Source organism: Podarcis gaigeae (genome assembly GCF_964106915.1).
Source record: "Podarcis gaigeae genome assembly, chromosome: 4".
In the NCBI taxonomy this organism is placed as follows: Eukaryota; Metazoa; Chordata; class Lepidosauria; order Squamata; family Lacertidae; genus Podarcis; species Podarcis gaigeae.
Genome location: NC_139677.1, coordinates 28080114 through 28102714, shown reverse-complemented (window position 1 = coordinate 28102714; position 22601 = coordinate 28080114). Strand labels below are relative to the sequence as shown.

Genomic DNA, 22601 nt, shown 5'->3' with positions numbered 1-22601 from the left:
GGCTCAGCCTCGCGCTCCACCCCTCCGCTTCGGCCGCCCAATGGGAGGTCGCGGGTTTATGGTGGTGGAGGAGGGGGGTCCGGAAGAGAGCGAGCGACGAGGAAGGCGGCGGCGCGTGCGCACACCGCCATCCATGGAACGAGAAAATGGAGGGTGCGAAGCGGGAGGAGGTAAAAGGGAACTACATTTCCCAGCAGCCTTTTCTTTCTTTTCCCTCCAGCCCCGCAGGCCGCATGCGCCTGGGTTGTGGCCATTGCAGTCCCGACATAGGGGTAACCCCCCACTGCTTTTTAAGGTTGCCTGATCTGAAAACCAAGGCACACTCGGCTGCAGAAAACAAAAGGAGGGGGACGCGTGGGGAACGAGGTTACTTAGCGCCCGGCAGTTATTTGCCGGTGTTAATTCATTCAGATGTATTTCTCACCCACTCCCCGTAGCCTGAGAATGGAAGTAGCTGGTGCAAGCATTCCTAAATAGGCGTGCTGCTGGTGCGAAAGAGGCGTTGCGATTTAGGGCACATGGGTGAATTGGGATCCCTGGGAAAAGGTGACCGGGAGCGGGCAGTAGAATAAAAAAAGGCCTCTGCAGCTGGAAAGTGGTAGCAAATGCCATACTTGGTTCCTGCTGCCGGCTGTTCTCGCCCGCTATAGATCTCGAGCGCAAAAGGCAAAATGTTTTCACTACTGGGGTTTGTGAGCACTTTCCACAAACCAACAACACTGGGTTGTCGGCAGGATAAACTTAATGCACGCTGTAGCCTGGGATGCTGTATAGAAAATAGACAAGAAAGACGATTTGTTTTTTTGTTTCAAAAGCAAAGCAAGAAAGCAAACTTATAGCGATTTCCTGCAAACGGCTTCTCTTAAAAGTACGGGCGATGTGCAGCAGCCGCTGTCTCGGATCTAACATTTTTGAAAGTGCGATACTGTATTCCTGAATGGCCCTACGGGGATACCTGCATACTCTGCGCAAGCGGGGTGGCGGCGGCAGTGCCCACTTGCGGGGCGGGCAGAGTACTAATCCGGCAAGCGAAGAACGGGAGTCTTTGCCTTTGACCACCAGGGACCATTACGATCTGCAGCAAACTCTTCGCCCACCATAAAGGAGAGTCAGGAAGATGCATCAGCAGCCACCTTCGCTGCTCATTACTTAGCTCAGCTTCTGGAAATAGCATCGCCAAAACCGCGAGGGTGGTGGGAGAGATGCCTTCCCTTAAAAGCATGGATCTGTATCCATTCCAAACCGCTCGGTTTTTCCCTTTCCAAAGCGCGATGCGGGAGGGGGAGGTAAATTTCCAAAGGAAGCAGCTTATTTTATTCTATGCTATGTCCTTCACAACCCGTTGCCAAGAACAGGGATCTGGATTTGCCCCAATAAGCTCGTTTAATAAGAGTTTCCCTGATCCGCCGCTGCTGAAGCCATGATCAAATAGTGGTGGATCTCGCTGGTAGCAGAAGGGGAGGAGCTCCCCGAAAGACACGGTGCTTTGTTGTCTTCCACGTCTCCACCGGCTAGCAGGAAGGTTCACTTTTCCTTTCTGCATTTTCTGCACCAGGCAACAATGGCTATTACTGTACATGTAAGAAGCAAGAAACACCCACACATCAGCCCCCTAAAAAAATCCTTGAAGCCCATTGGTTAAGTCATGAAAGACACACTCCCCCCCCTTCCTCTCCCGCCTTTTGCTTCCCGGAATCTGCAGCCTGTAATTTGTTAATTTTTCCTTTCCTCTTTCTCTCCCCCCTGCATCTTTTAGTTCTGTCTGGTAGAAAGCGAAACAAAGTCGGGTTTCCTAAAAACGATGCTCAGTGCTTTAGAGTCTTCTGGAACTCAAGAGAAACTATGGCTCCAGATCTAGACACACTTACCTGTGAGTAAGCTCCATTGAACTCAAGTATAGGTTTGCAGGGTTAGTATTTGTATGGGCAAAGCCTGATACCCTTTCTATAATCAGTCTATTGGACAGCACAGTACAGTTTGGGGCAGGAAGATTTTTCTCAACTTGGGTGGCCTCTCCCCCCCCCCCCCCACCAGTAATTAGATCCGTTGATTAGCCCCTTAATTTAGCCTCATTTACTCCAGTTTAACAGAAATAATGCTGCTGGCTTAGACAAAACATAAATCATAATTTTTAATTGTGTTCTCTTAAGCTGCTATATGCATTACAGTAAACGTTATTTTTTTGCACACAGAGTTGTGGATGCAATGAAACAGAACATGTTATACAAAGATAAAGCATTGGACACAGACTAAGGCTGCAAATCTGTACACACTTTTCTGGGAGCATGTCCCATTGAACTCAAATGTAACTTGATAAATTTTCCTGCAGTCACGTCAGTTTTTGGTGTGTGGGTAGGGGGTGTGTGACATGACTGCAGGAAAATTTATCAGGTTACGTTCAGGAATCCTGAAGAAAATGATAGGATACCTGTGGGCCCATTTCCTTGTCTGGTTACACTTGGTTGGGACCCCACTTGGCAAATACCTACTGCCAACTTGTCATCGACAAGACCAAGGACAAATGGACTTTCAGAGGCTGTTCTGGCTGTTGTAGCGTGATCCATTTCTGTCTATGATCACTCCAAAGTATGTCACACTGTGTTCTGTGGAGCTTTCTCCCTAGTAAATGTGTCTCAAACTGCAGCCTTAATTGGACCAACAAAGAACCAGCACAGAACACATGTTTATACTCATCTACATGACTCTAACAATTAAAAAATGCTTGCCTGTAGAGGCCCAAGGGCTGCAAAATGAAGTAAATGAGCCATTGACAAGAATATATTCTAGGTTGGCCACCCCAATAAAAGCTATCAGCCTTTTCTGTGGATCTTCTGCCAAGGAACAAGTGGACTGATGTAAAATACTAATAACCAGGAAATGTTTAGGCATTTGTAGGAATCCTGGCTAATTTTTCTCCTATAATTACAAGGCAATACAGTAATAAGTACCGCAGTAATCAAATAACACACTTTCTGAGGCTCACATGATTGTCAGCTGCCCCATTCAGTCTTCCACTGAGAGCGAGTGCCTTATTTCCCTTATTACTGTAGATTTTGCTTCATTTCGATAAATAAAATTAATTTTATGGTTTAAAAAAATAAATAACAAATAACACTCTTTCACATTTACCCCCCTCCCCCATACCTTGCACTTTGTAAAAAAATAAATAAATCTGATTCCAAAAATTAAGATCCTGGTTCCTCTCAATAACTTTGCCGTGCGATTGGAAACATTCAGATTGGAAACCTTGCTCTTTGTAGATCTGGAGCGAGGCTAGTGCTAAAACCAACTGCCGCCGTCGCCCGCGCTCGGAGCTCTCCGGAGGTTTTACATTTTACGGTGCTAACCAGATCCGTTCCACCGACTTCAAATAAAAAGGATGTCGCGGGGCGAGGGAGAGGAAGGATGCCTACGCGCCCCAGACGCCCTTTCCCAGCAATTCAGTCTCCTTGAAGGACTTCACGCGCGCATTGCATCGGAAGCTATACTTTTATCTGCTAAGGACGGTCGCGCTATTTCCAAGGTCGGTGGGAACCGGGAGAGCAGGGGATTTGGAAGAAGAGACGAGGGGAAGGAATGCGAAAGCTAGTGCAGCCGAGGCGCTATTCTACCAGCGCGGCGAGCAACCCAAATGCCGCCTCCTCCTTCCCTCCGCTTTCCCCTCCCACCTTCAGGCAGAGAAGGCTCCTCCTTTTCCTGCTGGGTTTTCTGGCTGTAGCCGCACAGGCGGCGCCGGCTGTTGCTACAGGCGCGGCCGGCTGTGCGCGTCTCCCTTTCCTCTTCCGAGCGGTTCCGGCGCCCGCGCAGCGCCGCCCTCGTTACGCCAAGGAGGAGGCGCGCTGCCTCCTCATTGCATTTCTGCAGCCCGAGCATACGGACGCCGCAGCCCGTGGCGTTGCTGGCCTGGGCGCAAAGCAGCTGATTTGTAAAGAGGAGCCGGGAAACCAAACCCAAAGCGCCCCAAACAGGCTTGGGGGGGCCGCCGTCGAGGAGCATGTTTCGCGCTTGCTTCGTTCCTTGGCGCACCGGCGGCGGCGGCGGCGGCGGCTGCTCCTCCTCCTGCTGCTCGCAGCGTCTGGGTTTCAGGCGTTATGGGAGTCTGGCCCTCCTCCGCCTATCAGCCGGCGAAGGTGCTTCAGCTGCCGAAGGCAAGCATCTTCTGGGCGTCGCTTCCCGGAGAGCAAGGTGCAGCGGTGGTCCGGAGCGCGGGACCAAGTGGATCAAGCCCACGGGCCAGGACAGCGGCATCCAGGCGTACAACAGCCTGAGCAGAAGGAAAGAGCCTCTCATCCTGCGAAACGCGGATGTGGTGACTTGGTTAGAATACTTAGGAAATTGTGCTCCTATTCCTTTTAATTTATCTCCCCCCCCCCCCGTTGCCGGGACACCTTCATAGCTAGCAATAAAATGGATAGGTAAATAATAAATAGGTGAATAAAATGGATTCCTCTCCGCCCCCCACCCCCAGCAGTGAAGAGGGAAAAGTCTCACCTTTTGAGATGTTGCAGTTTGTTAGAAAGGAAGCTCCAGGGGAACTAGTAATTAGTAATGCAGTACATTTGGGTCTAGCTAAATATTAAAATATTAGGACGCATGTGGCGCTGTGGTCTAAACCACAGAGCCTAGGGCTTGGTGATCAGAAGGTCGGCGGTTCAAATCACCGCGACGGGGTGAGCTCCTGTTGCTTGGTCCCTGCTCCTGCCAACCTAGCAGTTCAAAAGCACAATGTGCAAGTAGATAAATAGGTAGCACTCCGGCGGGAAGGTAAATGGCGTTTCCGTGTGCTGCTCTGGTTTGCCAGAAGTGGCTTGGTCATGCTGGCTACATGACCCCAAAGCTGTACACCGGCTCCCTCGGCCAGTAAAGCAAAATGAGCGTCGTAACCCCAGAGTCGTCCGCGACTGGACCCTAAAGTTAGGGGTCCTTTTACCTTTACCTAAATATTAAAAACCAGCAAGAGTTGTGGCACAATCCTTGAGTGATTTATGTGGAAGTAAGTGGATGGAACTTACAATTAGGTGTGCGTAGGATTTAGTTGTGGGGTTTTGCTCAGTAATCCGGCTCACAGCTATATGTGGCCTGCGCTTTTAAAAAGTTGAAATCAGAATTGCACCATGGCATAATGGATGCAGACTTTGAGAGAGGTAGGGAAGCAATTTCTCAGAAGGTGTGCAAGTAAGCAGAAGGCTGAGACATGGTGGAGAACAGGGACACTGAATGGAACAGGTGTGAGTTCAAAAATGGGGAAATCGAGATGTTGGGTACCTCTAGGAAACAAGGCAAGGCCAGAAACAGAATAACAGAAAGCTTTAGGCAAACTTGACAGAGGAGGCAGCAGTTAAGGAGTGTGGGCAAGGACCAAGTCCAGGAACCTTGTATTGTTTGCTTAACAAAGACTTGTTTTTTTCCGGGGGTGGGGGCGCGGAATTAGTTTTCCCTACTCTGCCTAAAAAGGTTCGTGGGTGGCGCTGTGGGTTAAACCACAGAGCCTAGGACTTGCCAATCAGAAGGTCTGCGGTTTGAATCCCCGCAACGGGGTGAGCTCCCGTTGCTCGGTCCCAGCTCCTGCCAACCTAGCAGTTCGAAAGTACATCAGAGTGCAAGTAGATGAATAGGTACCACTCCGGTGGGAAGGTAAACGCCGTTTCCGTGCACTGCTCTGGTTCGCCAGAAGCGGCTTAGTCATGCTGGCCACATGACCCGGAAGCTGTATGCCGGCTCTCTCGGCCAATAAAGCGAGATGAGTGCCGCAACCCCAGAGTTGGCCACGACTGGACCTAATGGTCAGGGGTCCCTTTACCTTTAGCTTTACCTTTACTGTGCCTAAAGTGGGCTCCAAGTTCAGAGGTCATGTGCTTCACCTTCCTTATTCAACTGTGTAATGGTTGATGTGAATTTTGAATCTAATCATTATGTAACGCCTTCTGGTGTTTTTCTTAGTAGATCTTATTTTTATTCACAGGTATAGCTGTGGACCTACTGTCTATGACCATGCACACCTTGGGCATGCTTGGTAAGCCTTCACATGCTAAAATTTCATTTATTTTTGTCAGAATTAGTTCTGCACCAGCCGGCTAATATAGACTCTTGCTTTGTGTAGTAGATACTCTTCTTATGAGTACATTAGCATCTAGCTGTTTTTCGGCAGGAATACTAGAATTGTAACCCTGAGGAGTTAGCCAAGTGCAAGCTATCAGCATTCTGCAGAATAAGAAGTGTAGTCAAATGCACCCAAGTGAGGCTTGGAAGAAAAGATGGGGGGGGGGGGGAGTCAGCCTGGTGTGGAGAAAAATTCACTTCTGAGATCCAAAATATGACGGGTCACTGTGCCTCATGCTTTAACAAGGTGTTCGTCTTTCTGCTGAGGCTTCTGAAGCAAAAAATAAAATAAAATCCTAGCTTCAGTATGTCTACTTAACATAAAACCAACATGTTTCATATCTAGCTGAGGCCCGTAATACATGTGCCATTCCCCCTCTCTTTCAGCTCCTATGTTAAATTTGATATAATTCGAAGAATACTGACAAAGATATTTGGAAAGGAAGTCGTCATGGTGATGGGGATTACAGATATAGATGACAAAATAATTAAAAGAGCCAGTGAGGTAAGTATATATATAGTTCAGCTTGCTTTTTGGTTCACAATCCAGTGGATTTTACAAATGTGCTGTATTGGACTGTTTGCATTATAGCCAGTCTGGGTAGGCTGTGAAATGAAAAAGATACAGTGGATGCTTGGGTTGCAAACGTGATCCGTGCGGGATGCACATTCGCAACCTGCAGCGGTGCGTCTGCGCATGTGTGGGTTGCGATTCGGCGCTTCTGCGCATGCGCAAAGCGTGATTTAGTGCTTCTGCATGTGCGTGAAACCCGGAAGTAACCCGTTCCGGTACTTCTGGGTTTTCGCGGGTCCGTAACCCGAAAAAACACAACCTGAAGCGTCTGTAACCCGAGGTATGACTGTATTGCATGGCAGGATCAAAATTTGGGAGATTTGCAGACTCTCTTTATCTTTTTGTAGGTGTAAAGTTCTGCCAAACAAGAGAGAGGCTTCTCTCAATTGCAGTTAGGAGATCTGTCCCCATGCCTGTCCTTCTTGAAGTAAATTTCCATCTCCTACCTTAACATCTGTTAAGTAATGCAGCTGTGGCAGCGTTAGCTGTGATAAAGGAATGAAGGCGCTGGATAGGAATGCCTCTGAAGGAGGAAGTGTGTATTTTGGGATTTCTCTGAGATCCATCGCTGTCACTAGTGATGGATCAGGTGACATCAGTGGTTCAGAACACACATTGCCAATTTTGACTGTTGCAACCATTCCTGGAGAGGGATAGCCTTGCTGCAGTAGTTTATGCATGGATAACCTCACAATTAGACTACTGTGATGTGCTATTTGTGGGGCTGCCCTTGTACCTGGTTTGGAATCTGCAGCTAGCACCAAATGCAGCTACTATAGTGCTTGGTGGGACACCAAGCTATACACATGTTACACCAGTGTTGAAAGATGTGCACTGGCTATTAGCTACTGAGCCATGTTCAGAAGGGTTGGGTTGTTGTTATTTAAAACTTTGGGAACCAGAATATTCTGCAGACTGCTTCCCCTGGTACAGAACAAGTCAATCTTTTAAGATCTTCAAAGGAGAGGCTGCCAGTTGTTCTGTGACCACCTGGTTGTTACTTGTTGACAATGCTTAAGAAGTGAGCCTTCTTGGCGATAGCACCCATCCTTGGGTTATTTGTGAGGCAGAAACGGCAATACCTTAGAATGCTTCTTTAAGATTATGTTCACCTAAACCAGGCACCCCCAGACTCGGCCCTCCAGCTGTTTTGGCACTACAATTCCCATCATCCCTGACCACTGGTCCTGTTAGCTAGGGATGATGGGAGTTGTAGTCCCAAAACAGCTGGATGGCCAAGTTTGGGGATGCCTGACCTAAACTTTCCTGGACTTCTTCATGTTTATTTTGTTTTGCACAATGCTTGTTTTTTCTTTGTGCTATACAGTTTTGTGTTCTTACCACATTTTAAGGAACTTTTATTGGTGGTGGTGATTGTCATTTTTTATAGCTTTTGTGTAAACCACCTAGAGATTTATATATATATATATAAAGAGAGAGAGAGAGAAAGAGCGTGTGTGTACTGTGGTATACTTAAAGAAATAATAACCAGGGTTTCCACTTAACAAGGACTGGAAATCATCATCACATTTTAAAGCTTCTTTATCAGTTATCTATCACAATTCTACCAGGATGCCCCAGTGCCATCAAATGCTAACCTACCTAAATGTAGTTAAACCAGTTCTATCCTTGCAATTTAGTAAATTTTATCTGTTTCCCCATCTGCCCAATTTTCTGTCCTAACATTTGGCATAATATATTGGCATTGAGCAGCTCAGTTTTTGTATGCTGGGAATTTCTGGAACATTTAAATGTCGTAACTTGAGTTGTTGACGTATGGTGCCTCTTGTACCATATGGGGCTCCACCAAGCTTTCGTCCATACAGTACTTAACATTTTTACTTGTCGCTCGTAGTTCCTTCTTTCCCACCAGCTCTGAAGGGGGAGATCCAAAGTCCTGAAAATACTTTTTAAAACATAAGCAAAAAATAATAATCCCAGGCTGCTTCCTGCATGATCCCAGATCAGCCTTCTCCAACTTGGTGTTTGTTTGTGCTGGCTGGAGTTGATGGGTAATTGCCGTCAGAAACATATAGAGAGCACCAGGCTGGGAAAGACTCCCAAACAATCTGGGATCCTGCATAAAGATGTCACATAGACAATAGGATTTGGTTTTGTGGTGATTCCCCCTCTGAGCTGACTTTCATGTGATGCTAGGGAGCTAAAACCAAGGGAATTCCTTCAAAATGATAAACACTTACTTACTTTTGTAGGCCTCAGCCCCAAACAGTAACCAAAACAAGTGGGTGTGCTGTGGGGCAGGGGGGGGCATATCGCTCCATTACCAGTCTAGTTTGACCCATTTTGAATTGTATCTTCTTTTATCTCAATGAAATGAGAAATAGTATTAAGTGTTTCAAGGAATTTCCCTGAATGTTTGGGGTTTTTGTTGTTGTCAGGGCTCCGGAGAGCTGTCACCTGTCATTCCTGTTTGACTACGAATGAGGGTATTTTTAATTCCGTGTTCGAAATGGAAGCTACCTTTAGATTAAGGGTGTTCCCCCCCCAAAAAAAAGATCAGTTCCCTTCTCCCTTGATATGTAAGATTGTTGTGCTCCTCAGGCTAGCAGTTAATGTGGCTTATTGGTTTTATCTTGGATTTCTTTTCTCTCCTTCAGTTCGCTATTAACTAACTGATCAAACAAATTTACCTGTGCGTTCCTTTCTTACAGATGGGGATATCACCAGTGTCTCTTGCTCGCTTTTATGAGGAGGACTTCAAGCAAGACATGAATGCTTTAAAGGTACATATATTTCCTCTTAATATGGAAGACATCTTTTATTTGTTGGAAAAGATGCCTGGGCAGTGGTGGACCTCTTCCTTGGTCTGTTGAGCTAATTGCCTATGCATATTTAAGGTAAAGGGACCCCTAACCATTCGGTCCAGCCGTGGACGACTCTGGGGTTGCGACGCTCACCTCGCTTTATTGGCCAAGGGATCCGGCGTACAGCTTCCGGGTCATGTGGCCAGCATGACTTAAGCCGCTTCTGGCGAACCAGAGCAGCGCACAGAAACGCCGTTTACCTTCCCGCCGGAGCGGTACCTATTTATCTACTTGCACTTTGACATGCTTTCAAACTGCTAGGTTGGCAGGAGCAGGGACCGAACAACGGGAGCTCACCCCGTCACGGGGATTCGAACCACCGACCTTCTGATCAGCAAGTCCTAGGCTCTGTGGTTTAACCCACAGTGCCACCCGTGTCCCCTATGCATATTTACCAGTAGGTAAATGTCTCCCCAACGTCATTGATGCTTCCTGTGAATTTGGTGTTCTTTTTGTTATTCTATTGACCAGGTAACACTTAAAGCTGCTGCTGATAGTCCACATTTATTAATCAAAGCTGATGACTTCTTTTAAATTTTCAGGTTCTACCTCCTACAATATATATGAGAGTGACTGAAAATATTCCTCAGATCATTTCTTTTATACAGCAGATCGTTGCTAGCGGGCACGGTTATGCAACATCGAAAGGTAAATCTTCTGAAATATGCAATTGCATGTTAATTAGTGTAGAAGACATTTTTTGGTGTCTGTTTTTTTCATATTGCCTTGAATACGTCTTGTACAGCTGTTAAATAGCAAATGCAGAGTTAATGTAACTATTAACTTTGAGCCATTGTGGCCTAGTAGTTAAGAGTGGCAGACGAGGACCCGTGAGAGCAGGGTTCAAATCCCCACTCAGCCAGGAACTTCATTGAGTGACCTTGGGCCAGTCTGCTTTGGCAGATGATTCCACATGCAGCCTGCTTGGTTTATGTGATCAGCATAGGGGTACCATTTCCCCATGGTTGCTGGCACTGTTCAGTACCCTGTGTGGTGGTGTGCTGGGTGCATGAATAGAGAGGAAATTGTTTCCCAAACTTGGGTTTCCGGCTGCTTTTGGACTACAACTCCCATCATCCCTAGTTAGCAGGATCATTGGTCAGAGATGATGGGGGTTGTAGTCCAAAAACAGCTGGAGACCCAAGTTTGGGAAACCCAGGTGTAGAGTTTCCCCTTAATCCAAGGATAGTCAACAGGGTGTCCTCCAACTCTCATCAGCTCCAGCCAGGACAGTCAACCCTCAGGGATGATGAGAATTGTGATCCAGCAACTTCTGTAGAGCACTACATTTGCTAGGTAAAGGTAAAGGGACCCCTGACCATTAGGTCCAGTCGTGGCCGACTCTGGGGTTGCTGTGCTCATCTCGCTTTATTGGCTGAGGGAGCCGGCGTACAGCTTCTGGGTCATGTGGCCAGCATGACTAAGCCGCTTCTGGCAAACCAGAGCAGCACACAGAAACGCCATTTACCTTCCCGCCAGAGCGGTACCCATTTATCTACTTGCACTTTGATGTGCTTTTGAACTGCTAGGTTGGCAGGAGCAGGACTGAGAAACAGGAGCCCACCCTGTCGCGGGGATTTGAAACGCCGACCTTCTGATCGGCAAGCCCTAGGCTCAGTGGTTTAGACCACAGCGCCACCAGCGTCCCTCTACATTCGCTACCCCTGCCTTAAATCAGTAGGCCTAATCGCTTCCATCTTTGTAATAAGACCAAACTGTTTATTTCCGACAGGTAATGTATATTTTGATGTCCGTTCTAGGGGAGACAGATACGGAAAGCTAACACAGGTTTACCCTGACACCCAAGAGGAACCAGGTAAGTTAACAAAAGCTGTGTTGGCTTCTGCATGAATTACGGAGGCTTTGTATGTATTCTATGCAAAAAGTATATAATACATAGAAAGGAGGCTAGTAGCTCTGTTTTAACTTGGTTCTGTGTAAGCCAGGGGTGCTAAGCTGTAGCGCATGGGCTGCATCTGGCTCCTAAAGGGTCTTTTGTGGGACCCCCCACTTTTAAATTTAATTTATACAGGTTATTTCTAACTGCTTCCATAAGTACATCACTGTGGTGCTCTGGACAACCCCTGCACCCATATGTGTCCATTTTTATTAAAAACAAAAACTGACAGCTCCCACAGAGATGCCCTCCTAGTGGTGCAGCCATAAAACTTCTAGCCCATTTGCAAAGTTAAGCAGGGTCCAGTATGGTTTCAAATTGGATGGAGGACCATGTGTTGAGGTTCCTTGCATTGCAGGGGGTTGAACTTGACGACCCTCGAGTTCTCTTCCAACTCCTACAATTCTATGATTCTGATTCCCCTGCTGTGATTTTGTGACGCTCCCCTCAGGTGACCCTGCTCCCCAAACATTTGGCCTTTAAAATTGCACTGAAAGTGGCCTAAGGCCTGGTGGCAGGTCTTGACACCCGCTAGTGAGACATATGAAGCTGTCCAGATTACTTACGGAATATAGCAGAGATCTCTTTTACACGCTTAACTCATTACGAGCATCTTTGTTAATGCGTCACCCCCTGTTATTGGCAGCCGACAGCGATAAGCGTAATGTGAAGGATTTCGCTCTTTGGAAGGCAGCCAAACCTCAAGAGACGTGCTGGGGTTCTCCCTGGGGGAACGGAAGGCCTGGCTGGCACATTGAGTGTTCAACGATATCAAGGTCAGCCGGTCTGGACTTCTTCGTCTTTGTTTTTTTATGAGCATGCATTAGAAAGCGATTGACATGTGAATCACGGAGGGTTTCTGTTGAAAACTGTTTAAATTTTTAATAAGTGACAATCAATGGCAATTGCAGTTTGAGGGAGAAAGCAAATAATGAAATCACATTTTAAGGACAGCTCTTCTGAGTGGAAGGGCTGCAAACTAAAGGCAGTAACATCTGATGCCTTTGTAGCCCACATCTTGCGCTTGCTTCGATGCGCCGTGGCAAGTCAGGAGAGCACACCAATACGAGAGATGCAATGATCCTACAGGGGAGCCAAGCCGGTGATTCCTAAACTGCGGTTTACAGTGGATGTTCAGGTTGAGAACATAATCCGTGTGGGATGCATATTCGCAACCCGCAGTGTTCGCAACCCGCATCTGCGCATGCACGGATTGCGATTTGGCGCTTCTGCGCGTGCGCAAAGCGTGATTTAGCACTTCTGCGCATGCACGACCACCGAAACCCAGAAGTAACCCGTTCCGGTACTTCTGGGTTTCGACGGTCCGCAACCCAAAAAAAGCAACTTGAAGCGTCTGTAACCCAAGGTATGACTGTACAATGTTATTTTAGGCAGTCTGCAAAGCCAGAGTAGAAACAGAGAGAGAAGCTGGCAGACTTAAGGTTTCCTGCAAGCAATCTGGTTAGCCCTTGAGATACTGAGCTATCCTGAGCCATTGGCCTGATCCAGCAGGTTCTTCTTACTTTGACTTATCTGGAGTTTATGGCGGTGAATGTCGAACAAAATGGCAGCTCCTACGGTCTGTGCATCTGTGCTTGGAACACACAAGGTGACATCATTTTTAGGTGACAGATAGGCAAAAGGACAAGTCTTTGTAGACCTAGGAGTGCTTCCCTCTTCTCCTCTTCATGTTGTCTGTTCAGTTCAGCTGGATTGGGGCCCCCAAAGCACTTCAACTCGGAAGCCATTTCAAAAACAGCTTCTAATGTAGTTCATGGAAAACAAGGGACCGGAACAAGTAGTCCTCAACACGCAAAGTTTTAAGAAGCATTTGGCTGAATATATTTCCTTTACTGAGAACAAATTGTAAACCGCTTAGTCAATAAAATATCTATAAGCAATATAAAATAATGATCAGTGTTGTTGTCCTCGGTCTGTCTTGAGAGGCAATGGAGATAGGTAGTCTTTGACAATCTGGAAGCTGGACTAAGGCTGCAGTTCCTCTGCCGTCTCAGTTAAACTCTTTGGGGCTGAGATTACAGTGTTTAATAAGGGTAAGGCCACTTCCATCTAGAGGTAAATGGAAGTACTGCAACATTTAAGTAAGTGGCTCAATTTAATGCCATCCCTTTATATGTGTGCAAGGGAGCAGAGAACAGGCACCTCGTACTGTATGGAACTCCAAACACTTTGTTAACGGAGCTCAGCTTGCTGGTTAATTTGGCAATAATGAATGACGACATCCAGAACTATTGTGCTGCAGTTGCATCTGCTTCTGCCTTATGGAAACGCTTGTGCACAATTGCTGCTGGTTGCAACTGTGGTTGCCTTGTTCAAACATTACATTTGCTGATGCATACCCAGGGATGCATGGGACTTCTTGCATAGGAGGAAAAACTCGCTGCACAGACTGTCCCTCTGTTGCTCTTATTTTGCAAAAAACACCACGGCCGATTGAAATCAGTCTTAGAATCCTGGAAAAACACACTTTGCAAGGTGCTCCTCTTAAACTGGCTTTGCCTTGTAATGTTTTAAAAAATCACACACACACACACACTTCATTTGGCTAATAGAAACCCTATATATAGATGATTCCTTGTATGATAAACTTAAGCTGATGCAGTGGTTTGAATAAATTCCAGAGCTGGCTCTCAATTCTCCTCTTTACTGAACTGTAACAGGAATGTATTTCTCTGTCTTTTTTCTCCTCCCCCCCTCCCAACTCCCACTCATTGATTGCTTTTGTTGTAGTCTGGTGTTTGGAGGACATTTGGATATCCACACTGGTGGAATCGATCTTGCATTTCCTCATCACGAAAACGAAATTGCTCAGTGTGAAGTTTATCATCAGTGTGAACAATGGGGAAATTATTTCCTACACTCTGGTAAGTGCTTAAATAAACCTTTTTTTGCTTTTGACGTCCCTAGCATTCCATTTCATTCAGTTACGCCGATCCGGACAAAATCAAGTTTTTAAAGGTAACATTTAATGAACATAAATTACCGCATGTCGTAACTTAATTTTGATTCTCTTTATCTGTTCTTCTGTTACCTCTCAGTGCCTGACAAACACAGTTTGCTTATTGGGACTACAGAAGTTACTTGTGTATTGCACTACTCTGCAATATGGGGTGTGTGTAAGTTTATGTTGAACTTTTCTGAATGAGTCAGCGCAATATTTTGGAGTCTCTCCAAGCCATCTTCCTACTAGGGATCAGCTGTGGCAGCATAGAAGTGGCCTGTGCAATTGGATTAACTCACAGACCGAGCTCAGTACAAATATGAACTTGGATCCTGTGATCTGTGAATAAGGATTTTAATTCCATTTATTAGTTGCAACATAAGGAGTCTCCAAACTTCCAAAATTTTAAGATCATAAAGCAAATCAGAAGAACAATTTGTGTATGTTACATATTAAAGCCCTAAACGGCCTTGGCCCACTATACCTGAAGGAGCGTCTCCACCCCCATCGTTCTGCCCGGACACTGAAGTCCAGCGCCGAGAGCCTTCTGGCGGTTCCCTCATTGCGAGAAGCAAAGCTACAGGGAACCAGGCAGAGGGCCTTCTCGGTAGTGGCGCCCACCCTGTGGAACGTCCTCCCATCAGATGTCAAAGAGATAAACAACTACCTGACATTCAGAAGACATCTTAAGGCAGCCCTGTTCAGGGAAGTTTTTAATGTGTGATTTTAGTGTATTTTTGGTTTCTGTGGAAGCCGCCCAGAGTGGCTTGGGAAACCAGCCAGATGGGTGGGGTAAAAATAAATTATTATTATTATTAAAGACATACAATAACCCATAGAACAGACCCAATAAAACAGCTGCAGATCTTCAGCAGCAAAGTAATATCAAGAAATAGCAAAATCACCATCAGCCACCAGCTGGCTGGAAAAAGAGAGAAGTTAATGATGGCACTATGTGGACTTCACTGGGGAGAGGATTCCACTATCGGGGAGCTGCAACAACAGACCCTCTCAATGGCACCCTTGAACCTCCCTCTATAGCCCCATTAATGCCTCTTTGGAGTTGGGGGACCCAAGCGAACAGCGTGGGATAGGAGGGGAGCTGTTGGTGGTTGTGGGAACTTACCCAGAATCTTGAAGAGGAACCTTGTATGAATGGAGCTACAAGTTCCTCTGCCTGATTTTGGGTCACCTTTTCAGTGCTGCCCCCCTATGCTCTTTCCCACATTGCTCAGGAAAGTTCCCCAACCCTCTGGATAGCCCTTTTGGAAGCTGTGGGTGGTGGGGAGAAGAAAGAGGACAAGTCCTCTTAGGTGGACTTCTTTCCATTGGTGGTTTTCAAGATGGAGGCTGTTGTGCCCTCCTGTGTGAAGCTCTCCTCCTCTTCAGCAGCCTTCTGGTGGGGCACATGATATTTGATTTGGCCCTCTGAGGGGAGTGGAAGGGAGAGAGGGAGGGAGCATGATGTCTTCTGTAAGGGGAATTACATATGCCTGTCCTTGTTCATGTGGACGTTACCAGATCAGGGCCCAAGGTGCCTTTGTCCTACCACAAATGTTAGGAAGGAGCATTCTGGGATATTTTCACATCACATCTCTTCTTGGAGTGGGAAAAGTAAGGAGAATAGTTGTGCTCATAAAATGTGCGCATGAATTGACGAGAGTAAGGCAAGCTCTTCTGAAAAAGAGTTGCCTCATGTGTGTCTTTATTTGTGAATGTGTCTTAGGTATTGGTTTATTTTAAGCCTGTTGATGCGAGGGCAGATTTAGCTTCTTTTAAGTATCTCAGTACTACATTTTCTTGTAACATCATGAAACAAATAAATACCCAAATGGTGAAATTTCAACAAGCAGTCAGCCTGGTTCAAACCATTTTTACTCTTTTTGCAGAGTTGAGTCATTATTTCTGATTAATGATTTTCCCTGTTCCTATAATATATATACAGTGGTACCTCGGGTTACAAATGCCTCAGGTTACAAACGCGTCAGGCTACAAATTCCGCTAACCTGGAAGAGTTACCTTGAGTTGATAACTTGGCTCCAGGATGAGAACAGAAATCATGTGCCAGCGGTGCAGTGGCAGCAAGAGGCCCCATTAGCGAATGCACACCTCTAGTTAAGAACAGTTTCAGGTTAAGAACAGACCTCTGGAATGAATTAAGTTCATAACTAGAGGTACCACTGCATATATATTTAGGATGCAACAGCCTACTTAATATTGTAAATCAAAATGCTGAAAGATTCTGATTTTTTCTACTAGAGATATTCACTCCATTATGTTTAAGACGTTGCTTTTAAAAATTACTTTCTTACACGTGCATGCTTCGAATGATGTAGAGTGCTATTTGGGTGTTCAGATTACCTGTATCTGATTAATTTACTTATCTCTACCTTTCAGTGGCGCTATTGTGAAAGCCAGCATGTTGCATTCATTAACTGATTTCTTCCTCCTCTTCTTCTTCCCATAACTTAATGTGAATTATTCATAGGCAATTATTATTGCATTTCAGAAAATAACTTGTCAGTGTTCCTTAACAGATTGTAGAGTTTGGGCAAGCTCATTAATGGGACTCTATTCAAGACTGCTTGCCTCTCTTGAAATATTTGTAGAAGGAGCTGATGGAGAAAATGCACAACTCTCTCTCTCTCTCTCTCTCTCTCTCTCTCTCTCTCTCTCTCTCGTGTGTGTGTGTGTGTGTGTGTGTGTGTGTTTAACAGTACAATGGTGCACAAGAAAACCTAAGAATCATTTCACACAGTATATGTTTCTAGCACACTTCTATGTAGAAATTGTGTGAAAGCCGTGTGTAGATTGTCACACACGATGCCCGCACACATGCTGTGGTCATTCGCGACTTCCTGCCACATACAGGTCCCAGTGGAGTCATGCTGTGCGGTTGTTGCAAAGTATTGTCCATGGATAGGGTTTCCTTCTGTTTCTGCCTTTTCTCAGAAAAGAATGAGGTAAAATGGTCCTTGGAAGCCATCTGGGGCTTGAAAGTGGCACTTTGCTTATATAATATTATTGATTTGTTTAAACAGCTTACCGTATTTTTCGCTCTATAGGACGCACCGGACCACAAGACGCACCTAGTTTTTAGAGGGGGAAATCAAGAAAAAAAATATTATTCCCCTGCCCCAAAGAGCAAAGAAGCCAAGACAGCGAGCAGGATCCATCCCTTGGCTTCTGCCATAGCCGCGCAACCTCTCCAGCCGGGAGCTAAACCTCTCCAGCGTGGCTAAAGAAGCGTGGCTAAAGAAACCAAGGCAGTGAGCGGGATGGATTCCCCCACCTCCTGCAAAAGCCCACAGGAGCCGAGCACCCTTTAAGGAGCACGCAGCTCCTGTGGGCTTTTCTACGAGGAGGGAGAAGGGACTGACTGGCCGCGTCAGTCCCTTCTCCCTCCTGGGGAAAAGCCCGCAAGAGCCGCGTGAAACTTGTGTGCGGCTCTTGGGGGCTTTTCCTGCCTGTCTCCCCCCTGCATTCACTCCATAGGATGCACAGACTTTCCCCCTTAGATTTTAAGAGGGGAAAAGTGTGTCCTGTGGAGCGAAAAATACGGTATATACCACTTGGTTACAATAGTCCCTACGTGGTATACAGAAAATATAATACTGAACAGGTGAAAATTGGTTAAAACTATTAAATCAAGCTTAAGTTACAATGCCTGCTGGATTAAAAGTCTTCGGTAGGTTTTGGGGTCAGGGGTAGGTGGACTGTGTTACCTCAGCTGGAAGGAGGTTCCATAAAATTGGGCCCAGTTTTATGAATGCTCCATGTATAGCAAATGAAACAAAGCCCGTATGTCTCAGCCCATTTGTTTCTGTTGGGATAGGGCCCTGGGATTGTTCCTTAATTTTTTAGTTGAAGAATTTCCTGGGGGTGGGCGATTTTGATCTGTGGTGCTGCAAATTAAAGGGCTAGTTGTGTTTGGGAATATTTTAGTTACTGTAATAGGGAACGAAAATGAAAATATTGGCCTTTCCTCCTAGCACTGAGTAATAGTAATGGGCTTACTTAGTTGAATATTACACCCTGCTTGCTTCAATATCTGGAAAACCCTACATTACCATATTTTTCGCCCTATAGGACGCACATTCTCCCCTCCAAAAATGAAGGGGAAATGTGTGTGCGTCCTATGGGGCGAATGCAGGCTTTCGCTGAAGCCTGGAGAGCGAGAGGGGTTGGTGCGCACCGACCCCTCTCGCTCTCCAGGCTTCGCGGACCTTTCCGCAAGCAGCGGGAGCGCTCCTGCTGCTTGCAGAGAGTTGCCTGCATGCCAAAGCCTGCGCGCACTGAGCTCAGCGCGTCCAGGCTTCACGGACCTCTCAGCAAGCAGCGGGAGCCAGCGCTGGGCTCCCACGGCTTGCAGAGAGCTGCCTGTTTGGGGGCTGGGTTCGGGGGAAGCTCGGGCCTCCCCCGCCCCGCGCCTGGGGGGGAAATATTTCCCCCCCTTTATTTCCCCCCAAAAAAACTAGGTGCGCCTTATGGGACGGTGCGTCCTATAGGGCGAAAATACGGTAATATGCAAACTATTTAAACCTAAAGCAGTTACAAGGTTCATGACCAAATCAGTTACAGAAATAGCAGCACTGTTTTTAATATTTTTAAAAATTCTTGTTCCTCTCTGTTCCTTAATATAGAACAACAAACTGAGTGAAATAGACTCTGGTCTACTGTTTTTAGCTCCTGCTATTCTGAAAAATATGGGACGCAGGTGGCGCTGTGGGTTAAAGCCTCAGCGCCTAGGACTTGCCGATCGAAAGGTCGGCGGTTCGAATCCCTGCGGCGGGGTGCGCTCCCGCTGCTCGGTCCCAGCGCCTGCCAACCTAGCAGTTCGAAAGCACCTCCGGGTGCAAGTAGATAAATAGGGACCGCTTACCAGCGGGAAGGTAAACGGCGTTTCCGTGTGCGGCTCTGGCTCGCCAGAGCAGCGATGTCACGCTGGCCACGTGACCCGGAAGTGTCTCCGGACAGCGCTGGCCCCTGGCCTCTTAAGTGAGATGGGCGCACAACCCCAGAGTCTGTCAAGACTGGCCCGTACGGGCAGGGGTACCTTTACCTTTACCTTTTTTATTCTGAAAAATAATTTAACCTTGTTTTTGTCTTTTTTTAAAAAACTCTGCTCAGAAAATAAAGCAAAGTCATCTTGCATTTGTCGTTCCAGGACACCTGCATGTTAAAGGGAGTGAGAAAATGTCAAAATCACTGAAAAACTACATTACCATTAAGGTATTGTAAACTGGCACACACTTCCATTTAACTTGAATCCTCTGAACAGTTGCCACCACCGGGAATGTGTTTTTTGGTTGTTTTTTTTTAAATCAAGCTCCTCTCAGTGGATTTGGCCTGTGCAGGAAGAAACTTGAAGAAGGAGCTCTTAAGATCAGAGGGTGGGATGGAGGAATGCTTGAGGCCTGGCCCAGCTCATATTCGAGATTACCTGTGCCACCCTGGGCATGTCTACTTGGGCACAAGTCCTATAGCGTTCAAGAGGACTTGGTCCCAGGCAAGTGTATTTAGGATTGCAGGCTCAGTGCAGAAGAGCATTCCCATCTTCTAACTAGGGCTGGGCCATATCTGGTTTTCATCATCATGATATATCACCAGCTAAGCATCGTGATAGGGGACGCGGGTGGTCTGTGGGTTAAACCACAGAGCCTAGGGCTTGCTGATCAGAAGGTCTGTGGTTTGAATCCCCGCAACGGGGTGAGCTCCCGTTGCTCGGTCCCTTCTGCCAACCTAGCAGTTCGAAAGCACATCAAAGTGCAAGTAGGTAAATAGGCACCGCTCTGGTGGGAAGGTAAACGGCGTTTCTGTGCACTGCTCTGGTTCGCCAGAAGCGGCTTAGTCATGCTGGCCACATGACCCAGAAGCTGTACGCCAGTTCCCTCGGCCAATAAAGCGAGATGAGCGCCACAACCCCAGAGTTGGTCACGACTGGACCAGGGGGTCCCTTTACCTTTACTTGTTACAGGGATTGGTGAGGATCATTGGGCTCTGGTTGTTGGACTGGAACATCATTTCTGACCATGGGATTCTGGGCCTGGTGGGAGTTGAGTCTAACAATATTTATATCCAGCTCTTGCTCAGAGGAGGCCATCGTTTTCCCTTATTTTGTCCTCGCAACATTTTTGAGGCCCAGTGTAGCGCCATCCAATGCATTGAGTCCAACTGTGTTCAGGATAGTAGCCCAAGGCTGCAAGCTTACCTGGTAGTAAGCTTCACTAAACTTAACAGGCCTGCTTTCTTGAGTAAACAAGCGGTAGGAAGTGTAAAGCAGAGGTGGGAAAATGCATAGTTTTCCAGATGTAGTTAGACTTCAGCTCCTTCAGCCTCAGCCAGCATGGCCCAAGGCTAGCATCTTGTCCACCATGCTAGCTTTAAAAATGCCTGCATCTGTTGGGAAGAAGACATTGTTATAAATTCTTTGGAATGCAAAGGTGACATTTTGTTTGTGGATTTTTTTTGCGTGTCCTTCACAAATATTGTAACTGGGGGAATCTTTTGGATGGGCATAGTAATTGATGGGTAATTTGTCTTCACTCATCTTAAAGAAAAAAATAAACTCCTTAAGGTGAGTTTCAGTCCACTGACCCAGACTTCCTCTTGTTTATTCATGAGAAAACTCTAGTGTGGAAAAGTCCCCCCTGAAAATCTGCAGCATTGACTGCTTTCCTTTTGTCTCCCTTCACATTTAGGAATGAACAGATTCCAAAGGACTAGTCAGGCGTCGTTTCCCTCTCTTTCTGGACTCAAGTTGAATAGTGTCTGTCAAGCTGTGCTTGTTCTTTTGAGTCTTCCTTCCTGATACTCTCACCCCGAGTTTAGTTTAAGTTGCTAACAGTTAACAGTATAATATACTGTCCTGTGTCCTGCTCAGAAGACAGGACATAAAAATAGTGCTTCTAATATTGAGCAGAGAGAGTATCTGCGTTTCCTATACCTAGGAAGCCAAATTCAGATATTTCACTCAGACTGTAAAATGATGCAGATATACGTCATGTGTTTAGATACACACACAAAATTTGCTTTATTCTGAGCCTGCACTTTGTGTTTTTGTAAAATTTTGGTTACATTTTTAATTTTGTGAAATACTAATGGGTTCTAGGAGGAAGTTTAGCAGGCAGTAACTGGGAGGTACATAGCCAGAAGGAACATGGGGCCCAGTTGCAACCCTGGGTTTCTGTGCATTCTGACATTTCTGCAGCAGTGAGAACTATTTCACTTTAAATGAAAACTAGAAGCTTGGGTTTTTCCACTTTAAATGAAAACTCAAAATTCCTTGTCAGATTCTGCTGCAATCGGTGCTCATGGAAGCAGGGATTGCTATCTGCCTTGATATAATCCTCTTTAGAGCCAGTGTGGTGTAGCGGTTAAGAGCGGTAGTTTCGTAATCTGGTGAACCGGGTTCGCTTCCCCGCTCCTCCACATGCAGCTGCTGGGTGACCTTGGGCCAGTCACACTTCTCTGAAGTCTCTCAGCCCCACTCACCTCACAGAGTGTTTGTTGTGGGGGAGGAAGGGAAAGGAGAATGTTAGCCGCTTTGAGACTCCTGAAGGGGAGTGAAAGGCGGGATATCAAATCCAAACTCCTCCTCCTCCTCCTCTTCTTCTTCTTCTTCTTCTTCTTCTTCTTATGAGGTATATAATAGCAGAGGGTCGAGGGCTTTGAGGTGTGTGGAAGGACTTGGGATTGTGTTTGTTAACGAAGGTCTTCCTGTTGTAAACTGGAAGGTCTGTCCCAAACGTGCAATCCCAGCCCTGTACGCAAAAATTTAATTCATGTGAATATTGAAGGCTGAATGATGATGATGATGATTTCCTTTCTATCACACCTTTCCTCAAAGTTGCTGAAGGTGGCCTGCCTCCTCCTCATTTTATCCTCACAACTCTGCAAAGTAGGTCAGCCTGAGACGCTGTGGTCTTCTAAGTCCTAGCCCAACACTCTGACCACTACATGCAATCTGGGATTTTGCAGCGTGTCGGATTCTGTCATGGAGACTATTTTCCATTAATGGTGATGTCCTTTATGACCCACTTATAACTGTTAGTTATTAGGAGAGCTAGAGCTTAATGTGTATTTCTTTTTCACTTTGTCTTTAGGATTTCCTGAAGAAGTTCTCACCTGATCAGTTTAGGATGTTTTGCTTACGGAGTGGATACAGATCATGTAAGGAAAACTCCTTTGGGTATACATGGACTATCCATAAAGTCATAATTATGTATATGCTTTGTGTGCACA

General features: G+C 46.2%; 1 protein-coding gene across 3 annotated transcripts in view; it reads left to right on the top strand.

Moving 5' to 3' along the window:
* The first annotated feature begins 3731 nt into the window (after nucleotides 1–3731).
* The window catches only part of CARS2 (cysteinyl-tRNA synthetase 2, mitochondrial), a 45052-nt gene continuing 26182 nt past the window's right edge, over nucleotides 3732–22601 (top strand). For all 3 annotated transcript variants that reach the window (XR_014563390.1, XR_014563391.1, XM_083735304.1), the window contains exons 1-10: nucleotides 3732–4317; nucleotides 5963–6013; nucleotides 6487–6604; nucleotides 9346–9417; nucleotides 10041–10146; nucleotides 11231–11314; nucleotides 12042–12171; nucleotides 14147–14280; nucleotides 19525–19589; nucleotides 22463–22529. Coding sequence is in view for 1 of the 3 variants with exons in the window: in XM_083735304.1 (XP_083591430.1) it covers nucleotides 3995–4317; nucleotides 5963–6013; nucleotides 6487–6604; nucleotides 9346–9417; nucleotides 10041–10146; nucleotides 11231–11314; nucleotides 12042–12171; nucleotides 14147–14280; nucleotides 19525–19589; nucleotides 22463–22529 (1150 nt within the window). In the remaining 2 variants the exon portion in view is untranslated. The remainder of the gene's footprint in view (nucleotides 4318–5962; nucleotides 6014–6486; nucleotides 6605–9345; nucleotides 9418–10040; nucleotides 10147–11230; nucleotides 11315–12041; nucleotides 12172–14146; nucleotides 14281–19524; nucleotides 19590–22462; nucleotides 22530–22601) is intronic.